Source organism: Argiope bruennichi, chromosome 3 (assembly GCF_947563725.1).
Source record: "Argiope bruennichi chromosome 3, qqArgBrue1.1, whole genome shotgun sequence".
Lineage (NCBI taxonomy): Eukaryota > Metazoa > Arthropoda > Arachnida > Araneae > Araneidae > Argiope > Argiope bruennichi.
The window spans coordinates 132,370,287-132,397,205 of NC_079153.1; the positions used below are offsets into that span (position 1 = coordinate 132,370,287).

At 29.3% G+C, this 26,919-nt stretch overlaps 1 protein-coding gene across 1 annotated transcript in view; it reads right to left on the reverse strand.

Annotated features, from left to right (window-relative positions):
* The window catches only part of LOC129964203 (DNA-binding protein D-ETS-3-like), a 57,081-nt gene extending 35,004 nt beyond the window's left edge, over nucleotides 1–22,077 (reverse strand). The window contains exons 1-2 of the mRNA XM_056078923.1: nucleotides 21,699–22,077; nucleotides 13,720–14,040 (exon numbers count right to left, since the gene is read on the reverse strand). Of these exons, the coding sequence (XP_055934898.1) occupies nucleotides 13,720–14,040; nucleotides 21,699–22,017 (640 nt within the window). The 5' untranslated portion in view covers nucleotides 22,018–22,077. The remainder of the gene's footprint in view (nucleotides 1–13,719; nucleotides 14,041–21,698) is intronic.
* Between the last annotated feature and the right edge of the window lie 4,842 nt (nucleotides 22,078–26,919).

The window sequence follows — 26,919 nt, forward strand, 5'->3', positions numbered from 1 at the left end:
AAAGATAGGATAGCCCTTTTTTTGAATTTTTAATTAGAATTTTAATTATTAATCAAAAACTAACATTCCCGCCAAAAAATCTTTTCCCGCCAAAAAACCGCCAAATAAGTACGGCTCCAGTTTTTTTCCCCAACAGTCATGAGGCTATTCTTAAGATTTTTCGGCTGATTATTTGAAACGATTCTATTTATTTTCTTAATGTTTGATGCATTTAAAATTAAACATTGTTAATTAATCGATCTTTCAGATTCATTCTTAAGTACTTTTGAATTAAAATAAAACAGAATAAAGGAAATTAAAAATTTCTAATCTGCATAGCGTTACCCCAACTGCCGTAGAAACACTCACGCATTTGCGTTACGTTTCGAATCCGAATGTTCGAATTATTTATGATCCTATCCGAAAACGTTTCTCAGGAATAAGATATCATTTTCCACAATTATTTTTTAATGCATACAATAAATTTGATACGTTGCAACGGATAAAGTATCACGATCTTATGTTTGAATTTTGTATTACTGTGCACGGTGGCAATTCTCAGAAATAAGATATTTTATTTGAAAATGATTAATTACAAACGTTTTAACGGATCACTGATCAATATAACATACTAAAATTCTTTTTTTTAATTATAAAGAAGTTTGGAAAAATACTTGGAGGTGCACACGGATAATTATTACTTTTCGTTTTGAATGAATTCCGATTCTTTATCTGACTGTTTACTAAGAAAAATGTTGTACGGCAATAACATTTGTTACCTTCATTGAATTTTCAATTAAATGATTTTATTTCTTTTTTTAAGGATATCGTAAAAAAGATAAGTGAACGAGCCAATAATAAGTTCCTCTAATCGGATAATAAAAAAAAATATTAACTCATTTGAATGCTAAATGAAATTTAATCTTTTTTTATATAAATTATTGAAGATATGATAATAAAAAATGGTTACAATAATCGTTTCAGTTTTTCATTTCTTTACTAATAAACTGCATGTACGTATCAAGTTATGTCAGCTATCATCAACTCAGGTATCATTCACTTCAGCTACAATGCTTATCATTATTTAATAAATGTTTCTGAAACTGATTTCATTTTGTAAATGAATTTTGAATTATTGCAACAGACAAATGTATCAATGACGGAATAAATCTCATGGCAACTTCATGTGTGGAATATATCTTTTTTTTTTTTTTTTTTTTAAATCTTTCCTTTAAGCTAAGGAAACCAGAATCTGTATCATTGAAGTTAGAGGATTTATTATACATCATAAAGGGTTTATACTAAGAAGGAAGGTATTAAGAAGGAACAAATTATTTGTTCATTATTTGACAGTCACAATTATCTGTTAGCTCCAAGCGATTCTAACAGATGGCGGTATCTGTTGACTGGATTAAGTAAGTATTCTAACAGATGGCGCTGTGTTAAAAGTACCAACGTTTCACATGAGCTACAATTTAATGGCATAACCACCACGTGTTGCTGAGGCTAAAGTATAAGTTAAATTTATTTCGTAGTAAACGCAATACAATGAAATTCAATTGTTCTTACTTTTTCAACTTTTGGTATTAGCATAGCCGACCACGTGTTATGTAGACTAAAGTATAAATTGAATTCATATTATAGTAAAAGTAATACAGTGGAATTCTTCTTGCTTTTTAATTATTAGTGCTTCATTGTTCAACAATCTTTAATTAAAATGCATGTTTAAAACAATCATTCTTATGGCGAAGTGTTGAAACACTTCGATTGGCCATAAACATGTGCGTACAGTTGCAAAATGATCCATCAGCACAAATATTTTCTGAACAATTACTAGATATTGGGAACGGTAAAATAGAACTGCAACCAAATACGTAATGCATTAAACTGTCAGACAATTACTGAAACGAGTTAGATGAATAAAATTTGACATGGTCTTTATATTGAAGATTTGTGTCAAATTTCGGACAAAATTCTGTCAAAGAAAATATTTGTCTGCCTATCCTTTTCACGCACATGTGAATACAATAATTCAAAACTTCAGTGATTAGATGAATAAAATTTGGAATAAAAGTTAATATCTGAAATTGGATTTATATCAAATTTCTAAGTGTTCTTTCGTAGCCTTGAATATTTGTTGGTATGTCTAACGTTTTCTGTATTTGCGGACGTGGTACAAATAACAATATAATCAAATGAAATGGCATATCGCCTTTTGACATCAGAATAGCAAATGAGTACTCAATCTTGACTTAATCATTCAGAGTGATCCAAAAGTTATATTTTATTCCTCTATATGTCACAAAGTTTCCTATAGCAAAAAATGCCAAACATTGTTAGGATATTCTCACAATATTGTTAGGTTTTCAGAATATCGCACAATATCTTGTACTGATAGGTTGTTATATTATGTAAATATACATAGCAATCAAAAGAATAACAGTTCCGCTATAACTTAACTTATCTTGGAAGTATAACTTAACACATATCTTCTAACTGTCGCCTCAGGGAATCCTTTAGTTCACCAAGAGTATTGTTTACATTTGTTTTCAGATAAAACATTTAAATATTATTAAATGTGCATTATTCCGCCAAATTGTCTGAAATTAAAGTCATATTACTTCAATTGTCTTATTTAAACTCTGTTTATTGTGTACATAAACTTTTCTCATGGGGTCAGTCCAATGAGTTGACAATGGTATTAAAAACACAATCACACTAATCATTTCTTTTCCAAATTTCGTGACATTATAATTTTATTTTTTGAATTGTCTTGTAAACTGCTCAGATATTAGATCATTTTTCTTTTCAGCTTTAGATCAGCTTTCAATAAGGGAAGAAAATCACGCAGTTAAATATTTGATGAAATAGCGAAAATGGTAGAAATTTCAGAGTGACAATATAATCTGTTGCTGAAAAATTAGCAAAAATAAATAAATAAAAATAAAAAATAAAAAATTAAAAAAGAATGGCTAAAATTCAACAAAAACTTCCATTGTTATCAAGTTCGTATCATTAAAAAGATTTTTTTTAATATTTTAAAGCAGTGTAAAATTAATTTTTTTTCAATAATATTTTTGATTATTATCATGGATAAATAATAAAATTTCTCTTAATTTTTAAAAATTGTTCCGAGGTGCACATTTCCACCCACTAAGGCATATATGTTTTCAAATTTGTAGCTGTAGATCAACTAATCAATCCAGTAGAGCGCCAACGCATTCACACACATGCACATGCATTCATCTTTATTATTAATACAGATCGATAAATCTACTCTTATCTATTTATTTCAAGAATAGTTTAATGAAATTGGCACTTCTCAACCACGCTGTATAATTAAAAATATTATTATTAACCATTAATTTTTATTTAAGTTGCGAAATCTTTGTTAGCGGGCTATGATTTCTTATTCACTTGCATTATCTTATAAATGTTATGATACAGATAAAGCATCGAAGAATGTTTGACGACAACAAGACGCAATGATAGTCAATGCTCTTTACTATTCGTCAGTGGTTCCTCAAGATATGACAGTTATTTATTCACATGCGGGTTTTCAGTCAAGATATCTTGAAGAAAAATAATGCATTCCGTCAGCAAGACTCATCGATATCGGAAGTGCCCACTTCCGGAACAAGCGAGTTTTACACTGACCGGAACTGAGATACCCGTGATAGCGAGTTGGGCTGATTTTCATCCGGATGCATTTCCGGCATCTATAATTGTAACTATTCAAGATGTCTCTCAAGGCTTGACCCCTTCGGTCAAAGATTTGTTTGTTTACTCATTTTTTTCAAGTCATGCAAAGTAACAGAAATATTCCAAGCCAGTAATCTTAATAGTAATTTTCAGTAATTCAGTGTAATTCATCTTATATATAAGTACATGTCTCAAAATAGAAAGGGATATTACGATATTGCGTTAAATTTGAAAGAACTTTATCTAAATATTTTCATTAAAAATTAAAGAAATTAGATCAAAAAGATAATATGTAGTTTTCATTTTCACTCTTATATGCACACAAGTAATATAATAGAAATATTTCAATTCAGCAATTCAGAGAAATTCTTCATATACATAAGTACATGTTTTAGAATCGAAAGGGATATTACGAGCTGAATCCGAAGAAAACCATGTAATATAATTATTTTGTTTTGTTACTAAAATTGCAAATCAATATCAAATTTTGGATCGTATTCGAGGATAGCTAGAGGATGTAATTTTCGATCTTTAGACTAAAATTATAGATCTGTATTTCGGACTAAATCCCCTAATAGGTACACTATCTGTCTGTGTAGTGTGAATATGGGAAAGATTAATTGGAATGTAGCCTTGACAATAAAATTGACGATCTGCTTAAAAATTTAGATTTAGTTGGTGAATGAATATATGTTCGAAATGCCTATTCGATTTTCGGAATTAACAGAAGTAAAGCACAAAACATGTAGCACTGTATAAATATACGAAACAAGGTGTTTTATTGCATTGTATAAGGAAACTGTCCATCTTTGGCAACAATACCAAGATGTGTTCTTTAACGAAGTGAGAACCATTAGGCACGAAATTCAACTTGTGGAATTGTTAATATAGGAATCTCACTCTCATACATATAATGCTAACATACGTGGCACAGAAATCACTTTTATTACTTATTGTCGAATGGCAGCAATCAAATGTAAACAAAGCATCATATGAATTTCAGACTACTTCATTGAACCTTTTTAAAGCTACTTTGAATTCAGCTCTTAGTTAAGGTAATTAATAGGGGTGCAAACTATTAAAATTGTTCTAAGTTGATTCGCCGTGTCACCAAAAAAATATTCAGACACAGAAAAAAAGATAAAAGAAATCACGAAATATGCTTCAAAAAGAAAGTTCAATTGAGCACAAAATATATGCTTAACCGTCGCCAAATAAGTAATCGTTATAACTTACTTACGAAAATTGTTGCTCCAATCTTCCAAAACAAATATCTTACAGAAATAGTCCTTGTATTATCTTTAATATTAAAAAAAAATACTTTCTTAATGATATAAATTTTATTTCCACTCCATTTTTCCTCCTTTACTTTAATAATATTTTAATTTCAATTTGATGCACTATTTGCCACAGTTTTTTTATGATAGAATTCTAACCATCCTTCAAAACATTCAATATCGTGTTTTTACCATAAACTCCGTAGAATTTATATTTCTGCTTTTATTACTTAATGCATGCACTTTTAAATTTTCAATAAATTGATTCAATATGCAAATAGATTCAATATATAGTATGCATTCTATATTAAACATTTAACAGCCTAAAAAGTCCATACCCGGACGAACAAGCTGGTCGTAAAAGACAACTGGTATATTAGAAACAACTGACATGCTTCTAATGCATCGCAGCCGCGTTTACAAGATCACAATATGACTTTGCAGCCATATGTAAGTTATTTAACTGAATCAATAACCATAACGGCAGTTAATCAGTAAGACACAACGAAATAAGTCATATAAATTCTTCCTTTTTGTAACAATACCTAAAGTCACAGTTTCCCTCGGATCTTCATCTCTAAATACTTGAAACCGATCTCTGAATTTGTATTCGTGAGGATTATGAAAGAATGGAGGATTCTGAGGAAAAATTTGTATTTGTATTTCTTAAACATTGACAGAATGGATGCCATGAAAACGCTCAGCATAGCTTCTGGGCCGGGGGAAAAGAATGGTCCCCGTTTTTTTTATCCTATAATTTGCATCTTTTGCTTGTTTGTAGGAAAAATGCAAAGAATGTAGTTTTGTTTTCCAATAAAATAAATGATTAAACTTTAAAATCTTTATCTTTACTTATAATGAAAATGAAAGAGGTGATGTTTAGTCTCTACTAACCTTAGACCGTTTGACTTAGAGATCCAAGCATGGCATATATATATATATATATATATATATATATATATATATATATATATTGAAGGGTAGAAATAAGCATCTCAAACATATCTTTTTTTTGAAATTTTATTTAGAATTTAAAAGATAAATCAAAATTATAATACCAAAAATCTAATTTTTGGTGTTTTCTATAATCTCAAACATTTTTTTTTTTTTGAAATTTTATTTAGAATTTAAGAGATAAATCAAAATTATAATACCAAAAATCTAATTTTTGGTGTTTTCTATAATCTCAAACATTTTTTTTTTGAAATTTTATTTAGAATTTAAGAGATAAATCAAAATTATAATACCAAAAATCTAATTTTTGGTGTTTTCTATAATCTCAAACATTTTTTTTAAAATTTTATTTAGAATTTAAGAGATAAATCAAAATTATAATACCAAAAATCTAATTTTTGGTGTTTTTCTATAATAACTCCAAAAAATATAGCGGTACAAAAAATATTTTTACATCAGCTTAAAATCCAAAAAATTATCTTTTCAATTATAGAAGTTTTTTGAATTTTAAAATTTTTTTATATATTTAATCAATTATTAAAATATATTTTCCAACAAAAGCACGAAAATAGCTAGAATTTTGAGCGAATGTTAAACATTTCACGAATGTTAATAAAAAAGATTAAAAATTCTGGAATACCAAATTTAGTGATAAAAAAAACTAAAATTGCAGATATTTTTCCTTTTTTTTAAAATCAAATTATTATCGATATTAATACAAAAATAATGATACGGGTAAAATACTGAGATTCACTTTCTATCCTTAACCCAAATTATTATTGGCAAAGCATATTTCAGAGAAGCAAGCTTATTTAATTATGAGAAGAATCTGAAAAATACTTTTTTCATAATTAAATAAATATATCGCAATTATAAAATAAGTAAATTCAGTAAATTGTTAAATTTATATTTGAAATACTCTTAGCATGAAGAAAAATCCCAAATTTTACAATCCAATTTATTTAATTTTCTTATTTGTTGTTTATAGATAGTGAAAACTAATGTTAAACAAATATTGTACAAAAACTCAACATCTATAATTAGATTTAAAATGAAAATTGCGAATTTTTAATTGTATGATAAACCAGCGACAATGGTCTTGCCTAAACTTTATAAAAACATCCTCTTTAATAAAGGTGTTTTACACCACCACTCCTAAAAATTGCTACTTTTCGGCCCTAAGTGCTCAGATTTTTTTTGTTCATTTTTTTTAAGTTTAATTTATGAGAGTTGTGTATTTCATAATATAGTAAAGAAATCTGGTACTTTATAAAGAATAGAAATCTTTGTAGTGAATTTAGAGAGCTATCTATGGGGATTAATCGCTGGCCTACGGTTAATACACAAGTACACTAGAGAATCAAATACATATTTTGGATGCTTTTTTATCTCTCAATTGAAACCAAAATTTGACACAGAACTTCAAATACAATCATAAGATCACAAACCAAATTTAATATAATTAAATCATTGCGTTTATATCCATGGAAAAGTACAAAACGACAGGCGTTCAATCCCTTGTTAGATTTGGCTAAAAATTTGATAGAAGTTTATAGAATTGATATTAAATCTGTATGCCGAATTTTATCTTTATTTTGCAGTTAAAGTATTAATTTATATTCAAACAGCCGGACAGACAGACAGACTTATCCTGAATAGATTTTTTTCAAAGTTTGATAAAAATCTGCAAATTGTAAAATGCATATACCAAATTTCATCCTTCAAACTCAAAGCTTTTTTTTTTATTTATTTATCTTACTTGCAGACAGATATGTTTCCAAACATGTGTTTTTCAAATAAAGAAAGGAGGAATCTGCATAACTTCACGTGTTATGGCATCTTGCAATTCTGACACATCTCGTGGACCAGGCGTGTACAGCTTTGATTTTAAATAACCCCAGAACCAGAAATCCATAGGAATGAGTCGGGGGATCGCGTTGGCCACGAAACTGCAAAGTTACTAGAGATGACTCTATCAGCAAAGTGTTGTTGCAGCACTGGTCGAACACATTGGGCGACGTGTGGAGGAGCCCCATTTTGCATCCATACAATGTCCCTAATGACATTTCGTTGCTGCAATTCAGGAATAACGGAATTCTGCAACTGTGTCAGAATTGCAAGATGCGATAACACGTGAAGTTATGCAGATTCCTCCTTTCATGTTACGTTCGGCATTGTTGTCCACAATCTCCCGAATGCAATGCGTTGTCGCCTGCGAAGATAAACACGTTGAAAACCTGTAATTATAACTTTCCATTCCAATAAAAACTTTTTTTCTCTTTCCTCTCTGTGTTGTCATTAGTCCTTTATAATGCTCTTCTTTGCAAATGCTTTAAGCCGGCAAATTTCGTCACACGCTAATCGTTCCAACGCCATTTGTGGTTTTTCAATACGCGGATCAATATGCGCAAGGAAAAAGTGAGTGTTGCCATTCGAAAATTTCAAAATTCTCTCACTGTAACCGTAACCGTGAGCTCTGCGTTGTTTAGAATCATCACAATCTCCAGCGCATACCTTCAAACAACCATGTCTGAAATTTTGGTTCGATTGGTTGAGCGGATAGGCAGCTAGGGTTTCATATATAGGGGAAGTTTTTTTTTTGACCACCCTGTATATATATAATCTTATTCGTCTGAATTCTGAAGATTCATGATAATATTAATCGCATGGGCATATAACAGGGGGGGGGGGAAGGGAATTCAGCTATTATCAATTGAAAATTCTAAGAATAAGCGTAAAAAAGGGTTTTAATCAGAATATAAAATGATTAATAGTTATGAAAATTTTCTTTTTTAAGCGCCCGAGAATGCAATGAGCTTGCCGCGGAAATAATCCTTTCCGTTGGTGATGACGTTTAATTGTCAGTGAGGTTCCGGACAACCATCCGGTGCTGAGCAGTACCGCTACACTACACGCACGGAGAAAGACACCAACAAAAAAACAAACTTGCAAATCGACATTGTTTTAAGGCTTCTCAAAATAGCACCCTGGCTGTGTTTGCAACTAACTATAATAATCATAATATGCGATGATTTATATCGATTTTCAAATTTCATTGTCATATAATCATGGAGATTCTATGGCAAAATGATGGCAAAATCCGTTAAGAAATTGAAAATATTTCAGTATATTGTGTCTTTTCGTATGATGATAGTAAATATAAAAAGTGTACGCTTTTTCATTGACGGATACTACCATTACAAAAATAAAACAGATATGAAGAAAACTACAATAAATAAATAAAAATTAATTGCTACTTTCTATGAGATCTTATCACAGATCGCTATAGTAATGACTGAAAATAAGCATTTCAAACTGAATTGTAAATGCGGAAAAGGTGAAATAATCTATAATTAGAAATCAAGCATGTTGCAAACCTCGAAAATGCAACGAACAAGAAGATTGATATTCAGTATCTGGTATTTACACCCAAACTGTGTATAGGTATCAATCCGTTGACGGAAAGAAGTGTTTTCCCCTAAAATATACTCGATTATCTATATTGAATTTTGAAATTAATAGGAAATAAAACATATTTGCATAGTTTATTTTTACCAAGCACTTTATCTTGAAAAAAAAAATTAACTACATTTTTCATTAATTCATTTGCCAGCACAGTATTAATGAAATGACTTTTACAAAATTTACCACCGAAATTAGTGTAATTAAATATTTTGTTTTCTTCTTATTTTTTGTTTGTTTTGTTTTATTACTTATTTGCCTATTTATTAACTTTTTTAAACTATTTATTTTAAATCTCAAGAACATGTAAATTCATTAACTATCACGATCTTGTAAATTTGTTACCATCAACAAAATCATTTGAGTCACAAACCGTCAATGAATAAGAAAGCTGTAGTACTTTTATTGAAAATTTATCAATATCGTGAAAATTGTGTAAGGCAAAGGCGAAATCTTTTTCGACCAAGCGTTGATTGATGTCCTTCCGTGAAAGTATATAAAGAAAAATGATTTTAAAAACACACTTTTATTAATCTTCTAAACAGTAGAATATTATTTTTAATTAAAAATCTGGGGAATAGTCTGAAGAAAAAGCGTCAAGCTCTAATAAAAATATTTTAAATATTTATATCTATGAAATTTATTGTGAATATTATATATATGTGAAATTTATTGGGATTTCAATCGCAAGCATTATATATTTTAAATTCTTAAAGAAAAATTTTCTTTCTTATTATTATTAACGTATCTTGATTTTTCCATATTTCAGTGTGTCTCAATTTTATGATCTTCTTGTTTTTCCCTTTAATTTAATATGCTAATAAAAGAAAGTTTTTTTAAAAACTATTTTTATCTTTATTTTGCAACTCACTATTATCAATACCATTTATATTATTTTTTTTCCTTGTGTACACTATTAATTGAAATCATTTGTGTAGAAGTAAGATTTAACTATACCTAACCGATTAATTAATAACTAAGTTTTAAATATAAATATAAAATGAATGTACTGAAGTTTAGAAAAAATAGCTGCTGAAACTTTCATGACTTGAACTAATCATGAAGTATGAAAAAAAAAAAGAATATAAAATTCCATCTTAACAACTATGACAATAACATTTATCAAGTTTAATTAAATTTTATAGAAACTCTAATAGAATGCAGAGTAAATAATTCCTATCTGCATACCAAATATCTTGAACATAAAAAAATATTACAAAATCTAAAAAGAAATTATCTCTCAATTGTTTGTAGTCATGTTCATTTATAAAAATGTTTTTTTAATACTTAAATATATTTAAATCTTTTAATTATTTACTTAATAATAAAAACTGATTTTAAGCGATTATTTATTTGATTGAAATTTAATGGAAATGATTAATGTAAAATACCTATTTCGATTCAATTTCCATGCTAATTCGCATATAACATGAAAATCCATTTTCTGTTAATTATTTCATGGTATTTGAATTCTGCAGCAAAGCACCACTCGAGATTAAATGATTTCAAAGGGAATGAAATGATTGAATACAACTTTTGCTTAACCTCTTATATCATAAGAATTTATTTGTTACTATTATACTTATATTACATTACAATATAAATGCAATCTAGAAATTGATTATTGCAATTTGATGAAAAAAAAACGGATTGTTAAAGGGATTGTTTTGATTTGTATGTTTATTAAAACATTGAATAATTTGTCATTTAAAAAACACCGCCTCTCCTTGATTTTTCTTATATATTGACACCCCTCCACCGTGGCACCACAGAAATGAGGATGAGAAGCTTCCAATATGGTGGTTGGTTCTCGCCACCCTGGTGGGCGCAGAAATGGTGGGAGTCGGCTGCCTCCTATTGATGATGGGACGTGCTTTCTACGGGAAAGGTTGTACAGTGGCCGGTGATGATCTTTAGGATTTAATCATAGTTCCCTCCAGAATTGCTGTCGCGGTGGTTCGGTCAATCCGATTTAATTTGAATGCCTCTGTTTTTTGGGGGGATAGTCAATGTGGTTATAGGTTGACATAATATTGAGCACTTCGTACTTTGTAGCAAAATGAAGAAAACTGAGAACGTATTTTGGGTGTCTTCCTTGCAGTATTGGTGACCAAAATAAATACTAAATTTAATTCTCCAAAATCTTTCTTTTGATAGAAATTTGCAAATTTGTGAAATGGCCATATACTGAATGTTATGCCTGCATTTCATTCCGTTTTGAATTAATGCATTCACAAGCTAATAGACAGACAAACGTAATTGTAAAACATAATTGTTTGGAATCGTGGAACTCTGAAATATAAATTTAATAACATGAGTCGATTTTTTAACGATGATAATACTTTCCCGTTGCATATAATTCTATACCAGGAAGAAGAAAAAAGAACATAGCTAAAAAGAAAAATTGAATACTTATGAGTAATTGAACGCTTATTATAAATATTCAGTTATATTAATATTTCATTATTATAAGCATTCAGTTATATCTTATGTAAATACTTATGAAAAATCGAAATTAGTACTTACATTTAGTTGACTTACTTTGGAAGTTGTTTTAAAGCTTTAATTATTTGTTTTATTTGTAATATCCATAAATTTTTGATTAAGAAAATTCAAGATCTTATACAAAACGGTTTGTAATAAAATGAAAACCGTTTGCCAAATTTTGAAATCACAATTGGAGGATGAAAACTTAATACATAACATATCACTCTGTGGAAATATTAAAAGCATTACATGATAAGGTAAAATCAGCATGAATGTTTTGAATCTGCTTTTGAAATCGCTTGTGTAAATGACAACCATTCCTTAACTTAAAAAAAAAATTTCATTTCCATAACCAGATTTTTCTTGACTTTATCGTTCTCCTAAATAATTGGAATCGATTTAGTACATGATATAAAATTTCAATTATTATCAATTTGATTTATTACTATCAATTAAAAATGATTATTTGTCTTTCGTCATGGAAGAAAATGTTCTGTTTTACTAAACCTGCCCTCTAAAATTAAAGGAGAAAAGGGAGGGGGCTCTAATATTAAATTAAGTGACAAACGAAACGGGATGACGATATAGCTTATTAAGAGCTGTTTAAATGCAGAAAATGAAAATTTTTGCGTTGAATTTACGAATTTTCATTTAGCTAATATCAACACAGAATGGCACATTTTCACATCGAGGAATTCTCAAGGAAGGATAGTTTTGCTTATTAGTTTCTTAAAAACGTAGGAAACGAAGACCAATTAAGTTTAATATCTGTTTTTAAATTATACGTAAGTATTTTGCATTGCTCTCATACATTTCAAAAGCGGACAGATAATAAGGGGGGGGGGTGCTTGTTTGGCGGAATATCCTCTTCAAACCTAAAATACTACACCAGAAGGTAGATGGAAAAAAAAAATCTTGCCAGCAAGCCGGAAAGTGTAAATAGATTCTTTTTGATTAGTTATAAGAAAAAAAAGGAGGAAAAAAGGGGGAGAGGGCCTTTGCCCCATTTTCCTCACTCTTATTTTAGAAGGATTGGAGCTATGAGAGAAAAAAAAGGGGGGAAAAGAAAGATAACCCTTTTCCAATATAATATTCCAAACTTAGATTAAAAAGTAATCAAACCTTAAGAATGAAAATCTCTTCTCGGCCTCTAAATTTTGAAATAATTTCAGTTACGGAAAAATTCTATACCGAAATTTTTAATTATAAAGAGGCAAAAATACTAATTTGAGTTATATTTCTATTTTCAATCATAAGAGAATTAGAGAAAAGGAACATTTCCTCCTACCTACCCCACCTTTACAACTCCTTTTGATTTGATTGGTCCATCTAAGAACTCGTCTGATATGTTCACACAGCCAAGATCATTTCACACTTTTATGAGAAAAGATGAAAGTGTGGTAATAAGCAGTCTGAAGAAAGGAAAACAAACAAACAAAAAATCTCATCTGATTACGTAGTTTTTGGATAGATGTAGTTTCTTAAAAGCTAGCCGCTGAAAAAGGATTTTTAATTGCCAGCTTAATCTCAGCTTACAATAGTTTGGTGGAAAGCATTCATTGGTTATCACTTTTTCCCTCCTTCCTTTATTCTCATAGATACAACTCTTATAGAATTAAATGAAGAAAGAACTTGCTTCATCAAATTTTCCATTTTCAAAAGATGTTTGAGATTTCGATTAGGTATAAGCCAAAGATTAAAACATGTATTTTGTCTCGGACATAAATATATGACAAATTGATCCATTCGATCCGATTTTCAGATTTTGCCGAAACTTTATGACTGAAGAATGTAGACCCATGAAGATTTTACGTTTGCAAATAGCAGATAAAAAAAAATAATAAAATTTTGGACTTACCAAAGGCTTGTGCTCTCGATTCCGGATACACTACACCGAAACCATTTTCGGATGATCTTAAGGCCGTGACCACCGGACGATAGATTTCAGAATGAGTCTGTCCTCCACTGAATTTCGAGGATGAAAAATTACTGAAAGATTCGCCTTGTCCTGCGAAATCGCTCGGGTATTGCAATAGTTGACTGGGATAACTCAAGTAAGGATCCCTCAGGGTAAAAACTGAACTGTATATAGATCTCCCTTCCGGGTACTCTGTGCACTTGAAGCTTTGACTAACGTGTTCTTCGGGTAGTCTTGGATCTGAATCAAGATCTCTATAATCTAAATGAAAGACAAGTGAAATTATTGTTTGAATCGAGATTTCGATAGTCTATACGAAAAGAAAAGTAAAACTATTGTTTGAATCGAGATCTCGATATATACGAAAAGAAAAGTGAAATTATTGGCGCTTTTTTTTTTAACCAAGGATTTAAAGATTATAAAGATAAAAGTTTTAATAGTTGCAAAATGAGTTGTGTCATGACATTTTTTTCAAAAATGAAGGGAATAAAAGTTTTTAGACAAGTTTTTTTTCTCTGAGAGATTGGGACGGTTTGTATCCTCAAAAAATGTTCAATTTTAGTTTCATAAAATAGAGGGTATTCTACTGATTACAGAAATGTATAAAGTGCATAAGGTGGAAAAGTTGAAAACTCGTGCACATTTAAAAATAGGTGTAATAGGAACTCTTAGGGCATAAATAAATAATTTTTACCTTTTTCGTGTTTTTTCCCCTTTTAATTTGGCTACACATATGTAATTTCTTTTTTAGTACCACTATATGAATAATATATAATATTTACAAGTATTAGACAGCTATTAGACTTATTTTTATTTATTTTTGGGCATTAATGTATTATTCAGAAGCCATTTATAATGTAAAACCTCATGTATTTTACAGATTTTCAAGTTACATGGCATTCAATATTTTTTAAATTTTTATTTTAAGTACAATAAAAAGAATATAATTTCACTGCAGTTATTATACATATACTTACGTAATTTTGGAGTGATTTTGCTCATAATTTTGTTTGCTGAGTGCACCAACTTGTGATTTGATCTAAGATTGTCGCAATATGTTTTAAAATTACATGATTTTTTTAGAATCAAATATTTTTATATTTTGTAATGACAGCAATTAATTCATACTATACATTTACTACATTTACTTGTAAAAAAACTTCATTATTTGCTATTCAAATTTCGACGATTTCCATTGTTGGGAACAACACAGTTTTCTTAACCTTTAAGTACTTCTAACCTGCTATGTTAAATTTTTGAAAATTTTAAGAGCCTCCAAAACTGTAATGAAATATATTCTTTCATGTACATTTGAATTAAATTTTTCTTAAAATTTTTGAAATTGATTTTAAATATACATTTAACAGTTATTAAAAATTATCACCAAGGTAAACTGATTTAGGATGCTTGAAGAAACTGGTTAAAGAAGCATTAGAAAAACATTATTTAAAAAGCAATGATATCATTCCAGAAATACAAAAGTATACCTTAATACCTTCAAAGGCGATAATTTTGGAGGAGTAATAACTAAATATGTGAAAGGTCAGTTTATATTAATTTGAATATTGTTCGACAAAAAGCGAAATATGCTTGAGTTAGAATGTTTTAAACTTTAAAATGTAGTTTTTCTATTCAAAACGACGAAAAAATCTCAACATTAAAATTTATTAAATAATATGATCCTATATTTTCTGTGCGTATAAACCATTAATATAGTGAAATTTCTTTTAACCATCGAATTATTAAAACAGAAAAGTTAGATAAAAATAATTTTTAACTTTATCTTTCTTTATAATAATAATAAATGTATTTGAGCATTTGTATGTCTATATGCTAACCCTCTACATGTTGGAGACTTCGATCCAAAAATACTAAATTTGGCACATATATATACTTAAGATAGTGGAAATGTACACATCCAAGCATTTTTTAAAATTAGAAATCTAATTAAAAATTTAGCAAAATTTTTGGGTTTTTCTTTTTGCGATAACTTTAGTAAATAACAGTGATAAAAATCACTGTATCACTGAGTAAGAAATTAGTGATTTCGGTACTTTTCCATTAGCCGGGCGCAAGCGAAAAATCGCCAAATAATGTAGAATTTCGCAAAATTTCTTACGCCAAATTCGCGTTTAGTTTACAATTGGCGACATTTGCGCCGACTAACGGAAAAGTACCGTGATTTCTTAGTGATAAAAATCACTAAGAAAGCTCTAGTTGTAGTTGAATTACATGTCTATCAATATTTGAAGCTTAAAAATATTTTATTAAAGAAAGTATTAATATCAAATTACATGGAATATTTAAATGCAAATTTTAGTGATCATTAAACTCGGCGAAAATAAGTCCATCGCCAGAGGCTATTAGTTCTGAATAAAATTTTATTTTAGGTAGAAATTACTTTTTTTTTTTGTTTTTGTTTTCTGTAACATGTGTGAAAAATCGCTTGAATATTAATTAAGTTATATACTCAGAAAAGCAAAATTGTGGTGCATAAACTCTTGTTATGTAATTGTAAAACAAATGTATAACTCAGATTTTGTTTATTGTCATCAAGTTGTGCACTCAAAAAAACGTAAACAAACAATCGTTCTAATTTTAGTTGGTATTTATAATTGCGGTTTTTACTCATTTCCTTTTTCCGATGGCTATTTCAAAGTGAAACATTTGTGTAATCAAACGGTTGTGAAATCTTTTTATAAAGAATTCATTGCAGAATGAGTAAATTTTACCAGAAACTAAAGCCATTGTACTTGATGAAAAATTGATGAAAATGTTACTGTGATATTAGATGACTTTTTTACTCCTGCATATAATGTAATGTTTATTTTTGTGGTTTGCACTAATATAACTATAAAAAAAAACTTATTGGCTTGCAATTTTCTTGAATAACTGATAAAAAAAATGTTTCTGGAAGAATAAGGATCTAAAAATCTAATAAAATTAATTTCAAAGAGAATAATTTGAGGAATTCTACTCATCTAATAATTTATTTATGAGGGAAAAAAAAAGGGGGAATGAAATCAATGAAATTTAGACAATGGTTTTCAGAATTCATTATATTAGTCAGAAGAGACAAGGGTATTATGCTGCTAATGGTCCTGAATTGTTACCACCCTTAATTGTTGGAGCTATTCCGTGAACTATCGCTATTTAACGCTTTATTTGGAGCTCGGTTAATAAAATAGTTTTTGGAGTTAAAAGTTTTAAAAACTCAAAATATGAATTTAATATTCAGATCAATGATCCTGATGTGCATGATCATGTGGAATCTGGCTATATATATTCCAGCAGAATTGTCATGAAAAATGCAAATTGCTATTATGTGTTTCTCCATATATTAAATATGTAAAAAACCCCAAAATAACAATTTTATTGGCTTAAGTTATAGAGAAGGCTATCCAAAACAAGCCTCTAACCTTACACCCGAGTATGTGACCGTATAAGGAGCGGAAGGCGTGGAAGTTTTAACGCCGGTTTTTCGCATTTAAACAAACTTTATTGAACTTAGTGAAATATTTTAAATGAACAAGTTGTAGGAATTGGAAAGACAAAAGAAATGAGCTAAAGAACGTAAGCGATAGCTTAATTTGATCAGGAGTAAATTAAAAGAGTAAAAATATGAGAATATTTTTATTTTTTTAAATTTGAGTTAAAATTTTTAGAATTCTATTTCAGTTATATAGAATAAATAATCAGTAAAATTTTCAGGTAAATGCCTGCATTATTATTATTTTTTTAATTGACTTCATTGAAATAAATAGGATCATCAAAAAATGCCCAGAAATGCTTTTTCATTAGTAGGAACTCGCAAACCGTTAAAAAAATTATTTTAAAAGATTTATTCTGCGATTTCATTTGGTATCACAATGTTCGACGTTCTAAATAAAAAGGTGGGGAGGGGGAGGGATTTTCATTATACAGCGATTAATTCTCGGAAAACGTGAAAAAATACTGTTAGCAAGCGTTACGGTCCTCAGAAAAGGAATTCACGCTTAGGAATATAAACAAATTATTAACTTCTTATTCAATTTTCGTTGCTTTTTCTTGAAAATCGACCATTATGACACAACTTGAAATATAACTTTCAGAATAGGAATCTTTTTCGGCCCTCGAATTCTGGTTGCTAAAAAGGTATTTATATGCAATTTTCGATTGCCCTGTTGAGGGTGGCTAAGTGAACAGATCACCCTAATTATAAAAAAGGGGAAGAAAAGAGTTGGTACTCTTTTATCACTTTTCATTTCCCTCCTTTTAAATTATTTTCTTAATTTTATTATTTTTTATTTCATATATATATTCAATATTTGTTAAATAATATTAATTTTTTCATTTTTCATGTCGAAAATTACTGTTCCAAAATATCTCAGAGGGTATTTGATGCACATTTCAAAACCATTCAAAAGAGCTAACCGAGATTGTAGCAGATCAAGCGGATATTAAATTCATCTCAATTGGTGCTATTAAAATATAGAAAATGTATCATTCGACATGAAATGTAACAGTTTTAATTTAATAAAAGATGGCAGATCTTTTATAGGTGTATTTTTTAACACATTTTGTTTCCGAACTTCATACATTTGAAGACATGCATAAACATTTTTTTTATACCAGATATTTGCAGAGTTAGAAAATTTTTGTTATGAAAGAAAACAGTTTTACGTTCGGAAAAGAAAATCATTATCAGTTCTAGAAAACAGAATATTGAAACAAGTTTTCAAGGCAGAAGTTAAAGATTAAACGTAAGCACAATAATCTTTCTTTTATCAACTCCTATATATATAATCAAACATTTTCCACAATTCTTTCATAACATTAAAGTTCGCCTGAATCGCCAAACCATTGTCCACTACTTACATTGTTTGATAGGTTTCTGCTATAAGTTTAAGAGTTTTTTAAAAGTTCTTATTTCTTTATCTATCTTTTCCTCAAGGGGACCATATATTTTTCTAAAAACCAAATACAGCCATTTTAAAAAAACCATCATAGAATACTTATGGTTGAAAATTTTTTTTTCTCATACTTTATGATAGATTACACAAAATATTTAATTCTACCTAATTTACTTTCTTTTATTTGATCTATCCTTAATGGTTGTCCAAATTTTTAGCTGTTGATCTAACAGTATGTCCTGTAGAGCAGCACCCCATTCTTATCACACGCATTTCATCTCCTTTATTATTAGAAAAGATTATTTGAAGATGTATCTATCTGTCCGTTTTCCAGTTAACAATATCTCATATCTAATTGTCACAAATTAACTAACGAACCTTGAAATAAAAAAATTTCAAGCATATTAGTAGAGTGTTTAAGAAACAAAGAAATATAATTTGCAGCACACTTTAGATGCAGATGAATAGTAAGATGAAGAGTAAAAGTTTTGTTTCTTTCGGAAGGGATATCCTTTCTCTATAATTTTCACGAATTCTCAGATAAAAGCTAACCATTAAAATTGGATTGAAATAAACCATGATACAGTACAAATTGCAATATTCAATACAATTTTTTTTTTAATATTGAAAGAAAATATTATCAATAACTTCAATCTGGTCAGTAAAATGAGCATATTATGAATCAGCATAAAATAATAAAAATTACAGATTTCAGCTCATTGACCTTTATCATTTATTCATTCTAATGTTTATTCACACATTAATAAATCATTAAATTTAAAATTACAATAAAATAAACTGTCTCAGTTGTTAGAAGCCAAAATAGAAGTTAGGATTTCGTATCCGATAATGACAGCGCCCCAAAGGCAGGGATGTTTTTAATTCCGCTCAGCGTTACAGATGGTTATTTACTATTATATATACTATTTCATATAACTGTGTTATTGTGTGCTATTGTAAATTTGGATTCTGTTTTACCTATTTTATTGTTTCATCTTTATCCTTTACTTTTTACTTCATTTAGAAACAAATAGTTCTCTGTAGCTACTGGCTTTTGCATCTGCGATTAAGTGCTTTTTTTTTATGTGCACCTAATCTACTCTTGAAATTTATGCTTTCCTCATGTTTCACATAAAAAACAAAATATTCTCGATATAATATCGATCAAATACATTCGCGAAATATACGAATTTATTACATATAACATGCAAAATTGCACAAAATATGCAAATTGATTTTTCTTTCACCAGGCAATCCATCCCCCCCCCCAAAAAAAAAAAAAATTGATCGAATTTTTTAATGATGTGATTGAAATTTTTTAATGATGTAGCATTGAACACGGATTTAAATTTTATAAATCTGTTATTATTATAGAATTGATTATTATATTTTATATCTGATTTATCAAGTGCACAGAAAAAAACACTGAAAAAAATCAGAAGCATGGCCCAAATAAGAAACAGTTATTTTTATAACAAAATATTAAACAAACGTCAAAAAATTCTATTTGTGTTTCTGCGTTATGTGAAACGATTGTGTGAACGATATTATTTGAAGTTCTGCATTGTGAAAACGATCAAAATGCGAACATAATTTTTCTTTGCATAATTTTTACACATGCCTTCTGAAAAATTTTAATATAATTTACAACATGTAAAAATTCTTAATTAAAAATTGCAGTAAAATCTATCATTTTTTTAAAAAATAAAAATGAATCAACTGATGTTTGCAAGACAATAGTTCACTTTTTTTATCTTCATCTTAAAACGGGTCAGTATTATAAATAAAATCGTACAAGTAAAAAAAAAAAAAAAGTTTAAAATAGAAAGAGGGAATGCCATGTAGTAACAAAAATAATTTAGATATCCAATATTGAAACAAAACAGTCTAATTTTGTCGTTGTTAAAGAAATAAACCTCTTAAAAGGCAAGTGCATAATATTAAAAAAAGAATACTTTTAGAATAGAACTGATTCCCTTTTGGAGAAAAATGGAATATTCTACATTTTATTATTTTAACCAAAACAAATTTTCACATACAATGGGGAATATATGCATATGTAACAGAATTATAATATTTTTGATATCCATAATATTAAATATTATGGACAAAGGTCTATGTTTTAAAACTTTAATTCCTTTACTTCCAATTTCAAATCTATTATTCGAACCTTGCACATTTTTTTTTTTTTTTTTGAATTTGCCTGCTTTATCTTGATGTTCAATGTTAGCTTTTTTTAGCTATTTTGGTGTGTGCCTTTAAATTAAGAATTAGAAAAAAAAATTAATGCAATTTAGCCATTTGTTATTTTTATAAAATTGTTTCAATTCAGAAAAAGAAAATGTTTCCTATCAAAAGGCGGTTTCTGAGAATTTCAATATCGAGGATAATTAAGAGTGAAAGCAGAATTACCAAAATATCACGTGCATTTATTTATTTAAGAAAAGAAAGCATCTTTTCTAAATATGGTTCTTGAAAAATAGTTTTCAGTTAGCATTTGGAAAGAAATATTTTCATGTCCCCAGAAGTTTAACATATTATAATAAGTTTCCTTTTTAAATTTGATGCTAATTAACTATGAAGTGATCAAAACATAACACAATTGTTTCAATTATTGTAAAAAATTCATTGAGTTCTTTTATAACATTTGAACAACTAAATGCAGAAATTTGTTTCAAAACTGAATATTTTGACGTTTGCATAGTAAATATCATAAAATTTTCAGTTTGCCAAAATACTTTTATAATAATATTTCACATTAAAGAAAATTCAAACATATTTATTGAATTTCTTGGGAAAATCAGGGTAAGTACTAAATTTTGGAAAACATTGAAATTAAATCGGAATAATAAATAGAATAAGAATAATAAATAAAATATTGAAATATTATTCATTGCCTTTTGATTTTTATAGATCAATTTAAAATATATTTAAACAGCATTTTAAACTTCAATATTTTCTTTATTCTGAATGGGCAGTTACCTGAAACCAGACGCTTTTGTTTACAAACAATGGCTAGAAACTTACCAGTGGTTGCACCCCTTGTATCTTCAAAAGAATTCTCTCGAATTTCGTGGGACACCAAAGGCGGATGATTCAAAGATTCTTTCTCAGAACACAACCCAGATGACCATTTGGCATCTTCGCATTTTATTTGTGGAGTCATTAGATTCGATCCACAATTGTCGAGTGCCCTGTTGTCCGTCGAACTCTCTTCAACTCCATACAGTGTCCTGGACACCTCAAGAAGCCCAACGGTTCCGTTTTCCGGTTCTTCGGCCGGTTCCGGCTGACCATTGCTAAAGTTCTGTTCTTCATAACGACACTGGTTAGAACCTTCGAACATCGTCGCGAGCCAAAGTCGGAATAATTGTTACGAACGAACCTCCGGTCTGACTTCCTGTAGTCCTTATTCCTGGAAGTAGAATATAGCGGAGGTTTTCCGGCGATTTTGAAACAGAGCTACTTCCTCAGGAAGGATGCAAGAACATCGTAAGGTGAAAAATGTTTGAATAATTCCGGATTATAATTCTGATCAGTGACAGTGTCCACAAAAGCTCTCAACTACTGATGAATTAGCAGATTCTGTCTCTCTGCGGATTGCAACTCATGAATGAAATAGGATCAAGCGGAAGAGTTACAACTTGCAAGTAACTAACTGCCAATCGATTATCAATCTCGACTTTTTTTAGAACAATTTCACCTCAAAAAATATTTTAAGCTGTTTCTAAATCGGTATTGCCGATTCTAGCTTGATAAGCAATGTTTTTCGGATTAATTTTTTTTCATGTTTTCTTTTACACTACAGAAGACTTAACACTCTCACAAATTTTACAGATAATAATTTTGTATTAAAAATTATCATAAGTTTAACTTAGTTTTTGAGCGAACAGAAACTGAAATTTCTAATAAAATGTTTGTCTTACCAGTTTATCACAATAATTATTCTTAATCAGCCAACATAATGCCACGCTACACATTTTCAACTATTCTAATATTTTCAAATATTTCAATCATCAATGTCACCATAATACTATTCCATTACCAAATATTCCTATTTAAATATGTTTCTTTTTTAAGTATATTATTACGAATAATTGGCACCTCTTTTCGGTTATTGAGAAGACCAACCAGTCAAATTTGATTCTTTTTTTAGCCAGTGTTTCCATATAATCAGCAATTAAAACAACTCATTACACAATAATTTTCAGTATTTTTTTTATATCAAATGATTCTTTTATCTGTAAAATATCTTCTCGATGAACATTGTTATCCTGTAGATAATTAAAATATTATAATCCTAAGGTAAGCAAATACCTGAACATGAACTTAAATAGTTGTGACTGTTAACCGTTTTGTCTCGTTCTTCATATATATATATATATATATATATATATATATATATATATATTAATCCTTCCGTGGCTTATGAGAAATCTTTTTTTTTTTTGAAAGACCATCTACAAGTTTATTGCAAAAATCAAGGTAAATAAAAGAACTAATTGAATTCGAAACAGTAAGATTTCAGAATGTAGAATCAAGAACGTCTGAAATGAATTTTATGACCAACCATAAGTAGTAGAAAGTTCATGATTATTTTTTAATATACACAGCTAGTGAATTCCTTTTTAACTTAGTGAGAATGAACTGAATACGACTGCCCTGGGATTAGATTTAAAAATTGGTCTCAAGATCAGCTCATCCAATTGAGGGGGCAGTGGTTCGCATCATCCCTCTACCCCCCCCCCCCCCCATCTACTATCGCTTTCAGACTGGTAAATTTTTATTAGATGCCTGATTATGGATTGCATAATTTGTGATGTAGTCTCCATTATGGCTCATTGGGGTGGATTTTTGTTTCTCACACATACACTTCCGCTCTAAAGTTACGCATATCTGTGGGTCACACGTCGCCAGATACGGTGTTTATTGGGAACATTGTTAATCAAACACGTGACGACCACGCGCTTGACACAACAGTGAATATGCATCACGCAATGCTCGGCTGGGGGAAGGAGAGTTAAATGGGGTGAGTACAAAGTGTCATAGTCTCATCCCAGCTTTCGATGAGTGATGCGATGTATGGGATGGGAAAATAGTTGCGTGTTATGGAAATCGTTTTGATTGTTTGTGCGTGCTTTTCTTTTTTGTTTGACATGCTTTTTTGTTTGAGATCGCATATTGGGCAGTGTAATGGTCACTAATGATGGTGATGAGTCGTGGATGAGTTGCTACATTGTTTCGTGGGAAATTCATCTTTCTAAAGTAGAGAATTGAAGATTCACACGATTTTCTGTTCATCATTTAGGAAACGTTTTATTATAGTTACATTACATTTACTTTGCGACTATATGAAATGAACTGAGCTATAAATTTTATTAGCTATCCTTAAAAATACATTCAATTAAATAATGTAAATAGTTCTTTAAGGAAATAGAATTCATAAAGGTATATTTGTTGAATATATTTTCATGAATTCTGTTTCATATTTTTTATAAGACAAACAGTAATAATGATAACTTGTAGATAAATAATTAATGAGTAATAATTTATATATAGAATAAAGAATTCAAGCGCCCTATATCCAACCGTCCTCCAGTTGGTTGGTATGGAAGTTTGAAGAAGGGGTGCCAGCTCAGCCGTCGTCCTCATCATCTTACCGGGGTCCAACATTAAGAGATCCGTCCCAAAATAGCCCTCGTGTTACTTCCAGATTAGAGTCATATGGTGCCCGGGTTTACATTTCCCGTATATAATGTTTTTCCTCATATAGCATCATTCTTCTTAGGTCCCAAATAAATTACTATATTTGCAATGCTAAAAAATCCCTGATTTAACATTATTACTTTGAAACATTTCCCTCTTTTAACGTTTCTTAGTGGGAAGAACTCAGTGGAATTTTCCTAAAACGTTAAGCATTTGTGACGAAAAAAAGAAAAGAAACCTTTCTTGTCAACAAATGCAATAAAGTATATGAGATCCCGCATTCCCTCTCACTGTGTTAAAATGGGAAGACTCCTTATCTTCCTTGGCCATGTGAAGGATTGGCTTACCCATATTGTAGAGTTTAGTTGCTACAGTTGCGATCTAGAATGTCAAGATTTTTTTGGTGGTTTTATTAGCTCTGGAAGTTGGAAGTAATGAGAATAATAAAGCATATCTAATTTGCTAAAATTCACATGTATTGAGAATGTCATTTGTGATGCAACTGATAAAAACAAGATGCAATGCAAAATGATCGATTTCTTCAAAGGATAACTTTAAAAACTGATGTCAAAACCATTGTGAAGGAAGAAATAAAAGGTATGCAGCCAAAATTAGTTTTTATTTCATGATCAGTGTTTTGTTTTTGTCCCATCCCTATATAGCGTTCATTTCTTTTCAATCAGTAACGTTAAAAGGACTGTACTGCACAAGAATTATGATTTTTTTTCCATTTTAATAATATTCATACAAAATTATAAATAGCTAATTCTTAAGATAAAATTCAATATATAATATATCTTGATTCAATTTATTTTAATATAATGGTAAAAAAAATCAATGTTTATCATTGCTTTGTTAGGCTTAAAAATTTCATAATGCATAAAGAAATGAATAGAATTGTACTGGAAAACATACCAAAAAATATTTTGTATTTAATTTAGTTAAGTTATATTTACGTGCTGTTCTGAAAGAATATGAGGTACTTTGGAGCGGACATCACAATTTTAAACCATGGTCAAATGACGAAAGCGATATCTGAGTCGATATTACCATTACCAAATTTCCGCATCGGACATTTGTCATCGATGGAATTAGCGTTCATCTGCTCAACCTATGCGGCGATATTTCGGTGAAATCGGATTATGAGCCTCGAATTAGTCAGTTCCGAAGCCGCCGCAGTTTTCACATTTATTTGGATGCGATACTTATATTTTACTGAAACTATATTGTTAGAAGACAATAATATTGATAACTTGTAAATATATGATTACTAAGGTATAATTATAATAGTTAATATAAGGTGTATCTAAAATAAAGAATTCAAACTCTCTGCATCCTCCAGTCCACCAGTTGGTGTAGTTCGGAAGCTTGAGGAGGAGATGCCAGTTCAGATGTCTTCCTCATCATCTGACCGGAGTTCAAAATGACGAGGTCTGTCCCAAAATAACCTCATGTTATTTCCAAACTGGAGGTTAATATAACTAAACATACATCAAATGCTCTACATCGCTGTGATATATAACCCTTTATATTCATAATATATACATTAAATACTATTTTTAGGGGGAGGGAGTATATCACAAATTGAAGCAATTTTAAAATATTATTAAAACAATAAAAAATACCTGCACTGAAGACGAAAGTAGTTTCATAATTAAATTTTCTAATTCCCAATCCCAGTACCAAATAATTCTAAATTTAAAGCTCTCTAATTTTAAATTCTATTTACAAATGAAAATCAATCTAGATCTTACTTTCTCTGATTTCCATATGATGCGGTACTAATTCAATATTTATCAGGAAGAACTAAGAAAATCTCTTTCAAATGTAAAATCTGATTTACATTCGAAAGCTTTAAAATTTGTAAACATATTTTTAATACTGTATAGTTTCGTCTCCAATCCACAATAATGTATATATTTTTTTAAAAAAGTTATTTTATGATCAAAATTTTTATGAAATACTCTATTTTGCTATATGTTGCATTTTATACATAATAACAAATGTTTTCAACATCTATCGCACGATTAAAATACTGGAATTAATGTACATTATAATTATACAGCCAATGCTTGTAATGCTCATTATATATAATGTTAGTATAATTAATGTACAAATAACCATGAAATCTTTATTTATTAATTGCATTTTTACCATTGATTATTCTCATGATCAGCTTTTACTCTGGCTTTCATTTTTGAAGTTTTATTTGAGGGTGTTATTCATTTTCACATGTCTGATATACAATAATTCATCATCTGTGTACTTCTCATTTATACATCTTTTTGAAATAGTCCCTTTCCTTTCGCAATCATTGTAATGTATTCCGTTTATGCCATGCAAAAGGCGCAACGTATAGGTCATCCATCTATCCCCTTCTTCCTAAAATTCGCAGGATTGCTCCTCAGAATAATACGCACATCACCATCCCCTTGACAATATTTTTCAAGAATGAAATAAAATTTCAGGGTTATTCATAATTATAATTGTAATTAAGCAATGATGAGGAATGCGAAGACGTTATTTAATGTTCCTTTAAAAA